General features: G+C 30.3%; 2 protein-coding genes across 2 annotated transcripts; one reads left to right on the top strand and one right to left on the bottom strand.

Moving 5' to 3' along the window:
• Positions 1-279: 279 nt before the first annotated feature.
• Positions 280-10,233, bottom strand: LOC139092892 (CYFIP-related Rac1 interactor B). Its single transcript, XM_070643463.1, has 3 exons — positions 9,825-10,233; positions 1,212-1,475; positions 280-1,066 (listed from the first exon to the last, which is right to left on the bottom strand). Exons 1-3 carry the CDS (start codon positions 10,011-10,013, stop codon positions 539-541), a joined length of 981 nt encoding a protein of 326 aa, XP_070499564.1. The 5' UTR covers positions 10,014-10,233; the 3' UTR covers positions 280-538.
• A 269-nt stretch (positions 10,234-10,502) lies between these two features.
• Positions 10,503-11,513, top strand: mRpL4 (mitochondrial ribosomal protein L4). The gene is made up of 3 exons (XM_070643464.1): positions 10,503-10,873; positions 10,930-11,221; positions 11,278-11,513. The coding sequence occupies exons 1-3, from the start codon at positions 10,543-10,545 to the stop codon at positions 11,492-11,494; spliced, it is 840 nt and encodes a 279-aa protein (XP_070499565.1). The 5' UTR covers positions 10,503-10,542; the 3' UTR covers positions 11,495-11,513.
• The last annotated feature ends 2,268 nt before the right edge of the window (positions 11,514-13,781 follow it).

Below are 13,781 nucleotides of genomic sequence, written 5' to 3'. Positions count from 1 at the left end.
TACCCACTCTTCATCCTCAATGTGCATTTATCCCATTAGACACATCAAAAGGATAAAAAAAAGTTGAAATGCCTTCGAGTGACAATTGAGTGATGGAGCATTGTGAGATATGCTTGAGATTCATAATCCAGTGAAAAAAATAGTCGAAAAAAAAATCACAAAAAATTTCATTTTTATAGAAATATGACAATAATACTTAAAAAGGAGAGAACTTAGGCATCATAACTATGAAAATAATGTGTCTGTACCTAACAAACAACTTAAAAAAAAATACATGAATAATCTCATAAAATAAAACATTTATTAATCATACTGTCAAGAAATTTGTCGCATTATTAAAGAAATATTATTCCTAACATTATACTACTGTATTTGTGTGTGTGTCTATATATGAGATATGGATATCTTAGATCCATCCCATAATGACGCTCACTTGATGAAATGCCACAAAAAGAATCACCAAAAATCCTAGAAATAGAATTTTTAAAATTGTAAAACAAGCATTGGATTTAAGAAGAGACGGTGATTTCTCTAGATATTATGCAGCTAATAGATTTTTAATGTTTTTCGGTGTATTCTCCTCGTTCAAATGCTTTGTCGTATATCTAAGAGCATTTAATAAAGGCTCGGCCTTAATCGCTGGCTGTGCTTGAAGTAATTTTACACATCCTTTAACGTCAACATGCGAGCTTCTTACAAATACACCATCCGGATGAACGTGATCGTATAAAATAACTAATCCTACCATAACTCTCAATACAAGCAATTGTGTTTCTTCACGTTCAATTTGTGAAAGTAGTTTTTCCTTTTCGAGCATCCTTAGGCACACTTTTGCCATTGTGCCAATCGTTTCTGTTGTATTTTCAACATCATTTGCATTATCATGGACAAATTTAGACGTTGCTTCACTCAATACTTTAAGAAGAGGTGTCGGATGAGCGTAGAAAAGACTCATTCTATTTGCTAACTCTGTGCTTATTGTTTGATCAGTGCTAAAGTCCATTCCACGACGACTCACTGTACGCCGATAATAACTAAAGTCATTCTGTATTGCGGGTGTTTTCATCTACAAAAAATAATAAATAAATAAATTAGAGCAATGTTAATATTCTTGTTATTTACACAAATGGAATCATTCTCAGATGACGTCTATAGAATGAAATGAGAATGACCCCGCAGAAAAATCAATTTCAATTTAAATCAATATTTACTTTATATTCATCAAATTTCAGCACAAATTCCAAAATCTCTGCCAATTGCTTAACCAGAGCTTGTTGTGTCTCTAAATGCTGAGTGGGATTTAATCGTCCGCCCACAAGTTGACCCAAAAGTTTCGGCACAATCCTTTCCAACTCAAGTGAATGCTCATAGCAGTTCTTTAAACTCTCAACTAAGGGCAGAATGACATTCCATGCTCTCTGTTGTGCTTCTGGCGATGGATCTGATATCGCTTCTCGTATCTCTCGTCCAGCACCCTAGAATTAAATTAAAATTGATCGAAAACATTAAAATAATTGATTATCCAAAAAAGAATCAATTTTTATGTTACAAGGTCAAATAGTGGAATTGACAAAGAATTAAATGAATATTTTATGTCTAGTTTTGTTCCAACAATGTCATATGCCATCGACTTTAATGCTTCTTTTTTTGTTGTCGTTTGTTGCTATATGTACCGTAAAAAAGCACGACTGGACGAAACATCTCCCACAACTTTTTTTTCATTCAATAAATAAAATCATTCCATAAATGTTTATGTTATTAAGCCAATCCCATGTCTCGATGACGAAAAAATAATATAAAGTATGGCAAAAAATAAATTGGAAGTGATTTAATGGAATAATTTTCGATATTAAAAAAATATATTGTGTGTGTCCATAATAAATTATATTTTAGCAAAAATTTCTTTCGTCACTTTGATATAATGACCAGAATGAATGACATGAAGGTTAAATGTTTAAGAATTTATCCATTATTTCGAGATGTGAGAATCACTTATGTTATGATGGTGCGATGTTGGATTTTTAATGGGAAGCTGTATAATTCTGAACATTTGTTTGTGCGGCATGATGTGGGATGGTTTGGATGAATCTTGGGATTAGGATTAGTTTAATCCTGGATTTAAATTAATCTAAGAGGTTTAAGCTCATGGAATTACTGTATGCAAACGTGCTGGAAATTAGAAACTGGCAAAGGTTGTCTAAAGACAGATCCAGCTTCCGACGAACTCTAAATGCGGCAATGAGCCCTCGTGCGCCTTCTCCAAGGAAGTAATTAAGTTAAGCTTAGATTGAAAATAAATCCAACGATTTAACAAGAATTCTTGTGTAATTTATCAACTAACTTAACAAAATTCTTCTTCAAATGTCATCAATTCCACCAATTCCTTCCGTTCACAAATTGCTTTCTCTTTTATTACTATGCTAATAAAAATTATTCCACAATAAATAACTTAATAGACCAATTCTAGCTTAGAATTTTCTCTTTTGTTATTTCGTTCATTAGATTATCGCATCGTTCATCATCAATTAGTAGAATGAGGAATTGCCTTTACAATTTTTCATCTGCTGTCGTTCTCGTTTCATTTTCTTCGAATGTCTATGACATGGAGCATGTGAATTATTTAAAGAGCATCGGGAAAAATAAAATTGAATAAATTTTCTTCTTTCTATCTATGCTGAATACACTTGTCATGCTCTTCAAATTTTGTAATTTAGTATGACACGAAAACGATGTCTCAGTGAGTAACTTGGGATGAAGAAAAAATCTATTTGTGGTTTTCCCTAGAAAATTATTGGGTGAAAAATTGCAGCATGACGACAAACGTGTGTTAGAGAATCAGTGATGCAACCCAAAATCCATAAACTAAGAGGGGCGTAAAAAAAATCATCGCAATTTATCTCAAAATTGGAGTCACTGAAGTTTAAAAACAAGTCATGAAAATTCGTTCATTGTCCTCCTTTTAGAATTCATAACAAATGTATTAGCTAGCTAGCTCGAATTTCTAAACTAGAATGACCTGTCATCGTACTGTAAATTAGAGCACTGCACTTTTCATGTTTGGTAAATATTCCAGTTTTTCGTGTCGTCGACGTCGATCAAACATAATTCAGCGAATTTTCAGTGAAACGCGATTTTTTCTTTGTAATACCGACAGTATGAAACATTTGGACAGGATAAAAATAAAAATATGGAAGCAAATGAGTTTATGTATACATATCATATTATATACTTTAGAGAAACAATAAAAGCGGCTAACACGTCACGACAGAACCCATAAGTTCTCGCCCAATTCCATTCTCGTTCTTCTATGATTAATACAAAAAGCCATACAATGAGCATTATTACAGTAATAATTTGTTTGTATTATTAATAATAGAGTTCTCAAGTTTAGAAAATTGTAAACAGTTTCTATGAATTGAGCATTAAAAAAAATGAACATAATAGTCGGATTAAATTATAAACGTTTTAACACACTTCCGGTGAATTCAATCGGTTTTCTATTAAACTTATTCGCAATTCATTAAGCTTATATTACTTTTTATTATGTAAATAGATATAAACATAAACATCGCATAAGAAGCATCAAGTACGTCATTACACATTTTGATCAAAATAAACTCATTCACATTTAAGCTTGTTTTATCGACAATGGGCGTATTTTTGATAAAAATACAAAAAATTAATATGAAACAAATTGACCTTAAATTTAGTCATGTGCATGAAACAATGAATTTTTTTTATCAGCACTGCTCTCTCACTCATTATTTTGAAATTGTTCACTTATGTATGAATTAGATAATCGTAGTAATAACCACGAAATCAAGAAATCATTGCAAAAATTATCAAAATTCCTGAAAAACCGTTGAGCTTGAAGTTTGAATAATTTCGTTCAGTAATTCAATTTCATGTCAATTCAATTCATTTGAATTTTTAGAAGTCGTTGAAGTTTCAAATTTTGAGAAACCGTTAAAAAATGAAATCACTAAAGAAGTTTCATTTAATAACTCAATTTCATTCCAATTCAGTTCAATTTCTTTTGAAATTTCAAAAATCGTTAAATTATTAAATTTTGATGAATCGTTAAAATAATAAAATTATTAATAATCAGCAATGAGCTCATCTTAATTTTTATTACAATATTCTATTCCGATAAGATTTAATGAGACAAGACGTGAATCACGCTTTGGACATAAACAAATGATTTACGATTTCCTTCATCGTCGTGCCGAAAAAAGTGAGTCTCTGATGGATCATTTACATTACATTGAATATTTATGTTCAAGATATCACTTTTCATCAATAGCGAGTGGCTTGTTGCTTTTCTTCCAATTCACGTGCTCAGTACAAAATAAGCCAAGTGTATTCTACAGGTGCGCTACAACAGAACATATTGAAAGCCCAAAAGAGCATGAAAATCATATCAATAAAAGGAGTAAAAGTTTTTGTGTATGCCAAATTGATTGCCAAAAAAAGCAGAATAAAAAGTGAAATTAAATTATTCGAAAATTACTTGAATTTATGTAGATCAGCGATAATTTATGTTTGAATAATTTAATTTATTTTCTTCTTACTCAATTTAAAAAGTAAATTATGCAAATGAATGACTATGACGGTTAATAAAAAAATGTGTTAAATGAATTGAGCAAATAAATAAATATGAGAAAATTTCTCAGATCTTGAGAGATATTTATTCAGTTGCAGGCAATATGTTGATGGGTTAAAGGGTTCTTATTCTTTAAAGAAAATAGAAATTTTTCTTTTTATAGTTAAAAATCTTATTTTTGCATGGCAGAACATTAAGGAATGCAAATTTGATACAAAAAACACACAAGCCATCCACAAATGGATAGACACAAAATTAACAAAGAAGAAAAATCGGGGAAAATATTTTAGGAATTTTTCCCGTCTCCACAATTTGCACATGCAGTAGCAATAAATTCTATCTCCTAGAGTGCTGTCGTGTATTTATTTCTGTTACAGTGCTTGTAAATCAAATTTTTACTTAAATTGCTTTTTATTCTGTTTAATCTCAAGTCTGTGACTTTTTGGATATTTCAAGTTCATGAAACTTCAAAGGATCTCAGCAATGGGAAATTATTATTTATTTTTGCATGAATTTAATGGTTTTAAAATATAATCAAATGTTTGAAAACCGTTAAATTCGTTTTTGAAAATTGAGTTCGTTTATTAATCCAATTTCATGTGATTTCAGTTCATTAAAATTTGAAAAAGACGTTAAAATTATTTTTGAAAATTAAGTTCGTTCATCAATCTAATTTCATGTCATTTCAACTCATTCAAATTTGAAAAAACCGTTAAATTTTTGAATTTTCCAAATCCAATAGCAACATAGGAGGTCGCAATTAATTCTTAATATTCCACATAATATGTCATCTCCAAAGAATGACGAACAAAAATTTTCATTAGGAGATGCCTACATTGTGTGTGATTAATTATATACTAATTATAGTATCACGCTTCATCCGAGTATCACATAAAAGTGACTAAATATTATGGTCTCAGTTATCATCAACCGCAAAAAAATATTATGAGTAAATTAAATCGTTTAATGTAACAAAGGCTGTGTTGAGCATAAAATGTAAAATTCAATGGAAAATTATGACAATATCGGAAGATGATGAGTAAATTCTCATCCTAACTCATTTTGCTTGATGCTTTATCTCTGTTGCCAGGAATGAAATCTGAATGAACAAATTGTCATCCTAGATCATTCATGCTTTATCTCCTTTGAATTGTGAATGAGTTTAATAAAGGATGCATGCATCATATTCAATATTGCTCACATCAAATTGTCAGTAACACGAGTTATAAAGATGATTCGAGATCAAGCTTTCTCTGTCACACATGAAGTTATGGAATATTAAATAATATTGCAGAATATTAAGTAATTGATTCTCAGAAATTGATTAAGGCGTGATCAAATAAGTCGTATAACTTTTGGACATTTTTGTCGATTACTTTTGCTGTTCTTCCCACTTCTGATTTCAAAATTGAGCATTCAGAGAAAATCCTTTTGACCAATCATGTGTCAAATTCACAAGCCTGTACTTAAATGAAGGGAAAAATCGCATAATTTGAATGAAAAATTGCTGTGCATTATTTTCCCACTCATTCCATCAGTAAAAATGCTGATGCATAGTACATCCATTAATTCCAAATGCTTCACAATTAAAACATCTTAATCTTGTAAATCATTTGTACTTCTTATAACATAAAAATTTAACACATATCAATTCGCACGGTCAGTAACACGGAAAAAGTAAATGTTTTCATTATTCAGCTTATTGCTCACTCATTTGCACAAAAAAAAAATAAAGAGTACACCGCGTCCGAGAGCAAATTGAGATAATTGTAATTTGCTTGTTTATGCATTCGCATCAAAATCAGAGATGGTACAATTTTTATATCATGCGAAACGGTAATCATAAATGATGATGATTTCTACATTGAAGACTATATACAAATTTTAGTAGCTTAGAGGCACCGTAAGCTTGAGGCATGCGAAAAAAAGATGATTTTTATCTGTTTAAAAAGAATGTGAGAAAAGAAAAAAAATTGTAAACAGAATTAAAGTGAACAGCATCGGCAGTAGTAACAACATTACTCCATTTATTTTAAAAGCATCTTCATTTCCTCGTCTCGCCTGCTTTCATCTTCCTCAAAAAAATTGTGATTGAAAAATCAATACTGTCAGGAAATCGCATTTGGCAAGACGAAATTTCGTTAAATATATTAAACTGCAATGATTCAGAAATCCGGTTAATTATTATTGACGAATTTGACAAGCTATGGACACTTTGAACATCCTTATTAATCGAATGATATCAGTTCAAGGATCCAGCATCGTTTTGAAATTAATCCTAGGATTTAAATTTAATCTTGAGATTTGTCACATCTCCAAAATCCAGACGCATCCCATATCCTTTAAAACAAGCTACATCAACACAAAATTCATATCCTAAATACACTCAGACAGATGATTTAACCCTCTAATCTCTGAATTATGATTAAACTTTTATGACAAATATGTATTTACAAAGGAACCAAAATGAAAAATGACACAAGCTGGGTTCTCATACCCATAAAAGACATAAGCTGGAAAATAAAATGTGCAAGAGTAAAAATGAAAAATCAATAAGCATAGTGAACTGATTTTTTCAAGTTTACGAGCTTCATTTCTATCCTTTCAATGACCCAGTTGTTGCTGCTATTCCATTCAGCGCTGCATAGCGTGAAATAAAAATGGAGAAAATTGCAACATTTCAAGGAACTAAAAGCAGAGCACTATGCCATTATTATGACTATTAATATCCCTTAAGAGACCTTTTTTGTATAGCATTTGTGGTGGTTTAAATGGAAAAAAATAATATTGTCGACAATTGGAACTTTAAAGCATGCCTAGCTATTTTCTTTTTAATATTCAAGCGTAAAAACCACAAAAAAGAAGATTTTTTTTTTTATTTGTTATTTTAATTATTCAGTTCATGCGCCAAAATGTAAATAGATTCTATTTTGTGTAAAAATGATGGTTTGAGCTATTAATAAAACAAACGATATCGATATCCTACTACTATTAAATGATAAAGCTTTCATCTCTCCCTACACAAAACAAACAAATAAAAAAACCGTAATTTGTTTTTATATCGATAAGAGGAATCTCTTTTGTATGAAAACAGAACTAAAACAATTCTCTCTTTCCTTCCTTATCATCAAAGGCTGTATAACATACAAATTATCATTCTTTATTATTGAATATCGCATACTTGTTTATGAATGACGCAATTTATTCAATCCAATTGAATGTTTTCATGTGTGTGTATCTGCATAATTGACATTTTGCGGCAATCATGATCAGGATGAATAAAGACATTTTTGATGTGAATTTATTTCGTATTGAGATTGATAGTTGGAAGTTATCTAAAAGGCTGGAAATCAGCGACACGTAAATTGCTCACTGGCGTATATTTAACGTTAATAAATTTATTTTTAGCCATCCTCTGCTAAAATAAGATAGATAATTCTGTCGGAACGTCTATTTGCAGCAGCTTGTATAATAGAATAGTCATTTCAAAATTAACGGCTTTTTCAAATTTGAAAATATTTCAATCGGTTATAACCGCTATTAAAAAATTCAAATTTATTTTGACCGTTATAAAATCAAATATTATTAAACCGTTTCTCCCATCCATATTTCATATACAGCAACATAGCGTTTTCGTCACTCAACAGTGACCACATCCATATTAATACTCATGTTTCCTTACTGTCAATACTAACTCTTTTTTATCTAATAAAGTGGAAAAAAATGTGATAAGATAAAAGGCTTTTATGTACGTTAGATAGAGGTAGGACCTATTGATTTTCAGATTAATGAGCAATTTGACGTAATGTTCTGTTTCTGTGCCAAATTGACTAATTACGTGCAAGCAATGCCTTATATATTTTTTTATATCAATTAGCAATAATTGTAAACATGAGAATTTCATTATTGGACCTATGACATGCTACATTATGGATATAAAATATGAAAGATTCGAGTACACAATGAATGAATGAAACGCAACAGATGAGACATACTTCCCTCACCTTTTTATTATCATTTTTTTTGGTACTACAATGTGTGTCTTGTTTATATCATTCTCCTCTTGTGTGTCGTATTTAAATAGACTGTATAGTCACTTCCGCTATTTTGTACCCAGCACACGATATTAATAAATTTTTATTCTGCCTTAGTTTTTATTCTTTTTTTTTCGGCAGTAAATTAGAAAACAAAAATTTTTATGCGTATTCCTCATATCAGTATTTTTGTGTAGAAAAAAAGTCATTGCGAATGCTTTCTTGGAAGGCTGAATATTCATCATCATCAATGTAACCAAACATAAAAGAATTGCTCAGAAACATAGTTGTAAGAACAAGTAAAGAGAGAAAGAGGATATACAAAGCAGGTATACAAATATTTACACAATGGCTAGTCCTACTGCTGATTTTACTAAGATGTACATGTACATGTTTACGGTGTGCGGTACATGTTTAGCACTAATGAAAACTTATACCCAATACGATAGAGTGAGACGGAGAAGATTTTTCATCTTTTCATGCTGTGTTTGCACTGACACACATTGTTCCTTCATTCAAGTAAAAATGAAAATGCCAAAAATGTCCTTGAAATTTAATCGTAATAGAAAATAAGTGTAATGAAGAAAAAAAAAGAGAAATATATGTGTGCATTATGTGAAAATTTTCACTTTTTTATGGTAAATATTTACTCGTTATTTATTAGTGTAGTAAAACAAGTGTTAGAATTACACAATAAAATAGTGTAAGCATTAAAAGAACTTTGCACTTGCAGTTTTCGAAACTAGTTTTTTGGTTTCGTAATCACTAAGCATAATTAAGGAGTTGATTTTGACAGAATTTCGCACTAATTTTTGTTCTGAATAGATTAATCAATTTCTGAGTCATACCGGATGGGAGACAAATGAGCAAGCATTGCCCATCACAAGAAAAATTAAAGAGAGAGAACTGCTGAATGAACAGAAAATTGCTATACATGACAAATGATTATGCTCCCTACATGTAATGCATTCTTTTAGCTAGTTATTTACAACCCTTTTTTATTATATTCATTATTCATTAAATTGTTCGCACATCGTTATTAATTGGTATGTAGTTAAATTTTATGGACGTTCGTTGACCTTTGATATAAAATTGATTAAAAACCTTCTCGTTGTGGTATATAGGAATTAATATTTGCATTTCGTTGCTCGGTATGGTAATATAAAAAAAGGCTTGAATGAATTTACCTTATAGCATTGTATTTCTTCCAATATTCTATCTGATTTTTTGAGAACTTCGTTCACTTCTTTATAGACTACTAACTCTTCACTCGTTGGCTGTGCATTCTCAAAATCAAGGAAAATATCATAACTTGATTTTGGTCCACAACAATCACTGTTATTTTCTCTTGCAAGCAACGATAATAGTTTGCCCATTTTTTGTATGATTCCTTGTAATTTTTTATATATTTTATTTCTTTTTATCAAATGCTTTGTTACACAAAAAAATACTTTTTTTGATTTTTCTTTATGAAATAACTAATTTTCACAATAAACTCGATAATTTTCTAATGCACAAGTATCTTAAATGTCTTCTGGTGCACAAATAAACTCTCTTAGACGATTAAATATACAATAAAATTAAAAATTATTTGGGAGCGATTTACTACTTATAAAAATTATTTCTCAACTAAAACTTCCGACGACACTGCTGTGATTTGAAATTTTAAAAGTCGTTAACTGTGATTAAACTTTTATTCACAAATGTGTACAATTTTATGATTTTACAATGCCCCCTAATTTAATTAAGCATAATTAATTAATAATAAATCAAAGTAAGGCTTTTAAGTCTTTAATTTAATTATCTTAAAAATGGCAGTTATTGAAAAATTTAAATCTCAAAAAACGTTAAATACGTACGTAAAACTTACGTCGAATTCAGTTTCACAACAAAAAATTTAAGAAAATGCTGAAAAATATTATAAATTCGATTATTAAGATACCTAGCACTAGATTATTTGTGACAGCTCCTTCATCCTCAATAGTAACACAATCAAGTAGTTTAAGTAATGCATTGGAAAAGTATAAATCACCTTTAGTAACAGAACCGCGAGAAGTATGGTTGGAAAATTTTGATACAGAAGAAACCCAGCGTTTAGGGCTAATGGCATTACATCCAGAAGTATTCGCTGACACACCAAGAATAGATATTGTTCAAAGAAATGTTCATTGGCAACGAATGTATCGATTTGTGAGTTTCGCACATACAAAAACTAGAGCTGAGAAAAGAGGAGGAGGTATGTTTACATCATAAACAGCAGTTCCAGTATAACTCATTAATTATATATTTTAGGACGTAAACCATGGCCACAAAAGGGTTTAGGTAGAGCCCGTCATGGATCTATCAGATCTCCAATATTCAGAAATGGAGGAAGATGTCACGGTCCAAGATCACCAACTGTCCACTTTTATATGCTTCCATTTTGGACAAGACTTCGCGGGTTGACATCAACACTTTCGATCAAATTAGCACAAGACGATCTTCATGTTGTAAATGATTTAGAAATTCCAACAGAAGACAGTCAATACATTAAGAACTTGGTTGAGAAGAGAAATTGGGGACCATCTGTGCTTATTGTCGATGAGTAAGTTCTATTTACATGCTCATGGATTCAATAATGCTTAATTAATTTATTTATAGTAATGACATTATGCCACAAAACATTTCAATTGCAACTGACAGCATTAATTATGTCAACTTGATGCCGGTTTATGGACTTAATGTCTACTCAATGCTTAAACATGATACAGTCGTTTTCACAAAAGCAGCAGTTGAAAGACTCCAGGAGAAAATTTTATTCCATTTGAACAGAATCGATGCAAATCGTTTAGAAAAGAAATTCAAGCTGAATCAATAAAGTTAATTAAACTATGTTTGTAAAGTTTAGAGAGAATAAACGAATCATTTGGTTTAGTAACAAAATGATGGAATTATTTATTCATACACGCCTTAGAGATTAATAGACAAATACTTTTAACTTATGCTTTAGACATATATTCCAGCTGATAAAAAGATGAATAAGATACCGAATCCAAGGAATATTGAGGAAATTAGGGATACACTGAGTTCCTTGAAGATAACTCTTTCTTTCTGATCTTTTGGTCTTGAAACTTCAAACACAAAGAACCACGATGCAAGCAATATTCCAATAACAGACAAGACTGTTGCCAAATGTGGATATATCTAAAAACAAATAATTCATTAATTAATCTTGTTGGCATAAAAATATCGCCGGAAATTAATTGAGAATAAAGTGGAAAAATTCACAATTATGAAAAGCCGGTGCAATAGAGTAAAATATTGAGAATTGACTTACAGCTGGGTTGATTGGAGATGCGTAGCGAACCATAGAATCCATTTTTGTTAGTTAATTTAGTTTATTTACTGAATATCAATAGAAATTTATTTTTGAATGATGTGGATTTTGTGTTGATATAAAAAAGTACTAGATTATTTAGTAAAATTATTTTTCAATTCAAATTCCAAAAATTCGTTAAATGAGCATGCATTTTTAGCGGCGAGCAAGCCCTCAATTTACTTCAATTTTGTTAATAAAATTGTAAGCATATTGAGCTTATTAGGTCCTTTTCTGAATTAGTATTGACACAGAAAGGAGCAATGAAATGTAAAAACCTATGGGATGAAGTTGCACCCTCTAATTCTATAATAATTTGAATTTATAAAATCTGTTACAATCTGTCACGTGTGGAAATCAATGATAGCTTGCTCTTGAAGATTCGTACATTATTGCAATCATGATACCTATGATATTATGTGTGCAGATAAAATATTTAAATAGTAATTTTATTTGCACTGTTGACTGACTGGGGATCTTCAAGGAACAAATGTGACTGCAAATAATTGTCATCAGGGTATGTCATTTTGTTTGATCACAATAAGTTTACATTTGATGCATACTTGTTTTTAATAGGAATTAGGTATGTAATATTCATATAGAGTCTAAACATTAGTTGATATTGGCAGTCTGTGCATCAGGAATACAATGGTTTAACATAACTGAATAACTGGTAGACTAATGTTATAACGTTCATCTGGGATTTGAATATTATTTATTTAATGTAGTTGAAAGCCCCTTTTCATACAAAAGTTTAGTCTGTATTTGAACTCTGATAAATAAACATCTCATTTCTTTTAATAATTCATTACGAAGTAGTTCTAATAAAACCACATGTAGTACAATTATAAAAACGTGTATGCTGCTTCAAATATTCGATCACCTACTGTACTCACGTGCTTTAATTTTTCTTTTCTATCTTAAGCTTCATTTAAATTACATGATTGACAGTCAGGCCAAAAATCTTGTTAAATTTTTGTAATAAATTAGCATATTGATTTGTAATTGTGATAATGAGCTACAAGGTTAATATCTTATAATTCTTTAATCCCGTGTAACTTTCGAATTCCTTGAATTTTTCCTAAATTTAGAATTATTATCACGAGCTACAAAGAAATTTAAATGTTAAATTATATGCATTAAGAAATCAACAATTATAAACTTCAATCATCATTATTTATTCCATGATACAATATGTCAAGAGAACAATTGCTTCAAAATACATTTAGTCTCGGTTATTTCACTGTCTTTTGCAATAATTTCTTAACTGTCTCGACAGTAGCTTTCCTCCAATTTACTTCTTGTATAATTGTGCCATATAATTGTAATATATATCAATCAGATATGGTTTAATAAACTACTTCAATAAAGTATTTGAGGTAAGGTCTAGAAGGACATTTTATTATTTATCGCCCACATTTCACATGAAATTGTCATGATCTTTCGAGTCAAATTTCCGAATTCAAAAATTAAGGTGCGGTAAAAATATTCCAGTAGACTCGACTTACAGAGTTGTTGACCGCATAAGAATAAATTCAGGAAATGAATTAAATGCAAAATATCTCCATAGCAGCTCTGATCACAAAGGAATTCTCATTGTTTTCGTTATTAACCATTTAATCTACATTATCCTTGAATGAATATTGTAGAAAATATACCATATATGCTTTCAAGTGTCACGGTGCAATGAGATAAGAAAATTCGCAAGTTTCAAGGTCATCTTATTTCCCACATTAGACTTGTTTCGCAAGAAGTGAAGTTAATGACACTTTTAATCTCCTTTTATAGC

Source organism: Chironomus tepperi, unplaced genomic scaffold (assembly GCF_022539635.2).
Source record: "Chironomus tepperi strain 1889 unplaced genomic scaffold, CSIRO-AGI_Ctep_v1 contig_309, whole genome shotgun sequence".
In the NCBI taxonomy this organism is placed as follows: Eukaryota; Metazoa; Arthropoda; class Insecta; order Diptera; family Chironomidae; genus Chironomus; species Chironomus tepperi.
This window is presented reverse-complemented; position numbering and strand designations above follow the sequence as displayed.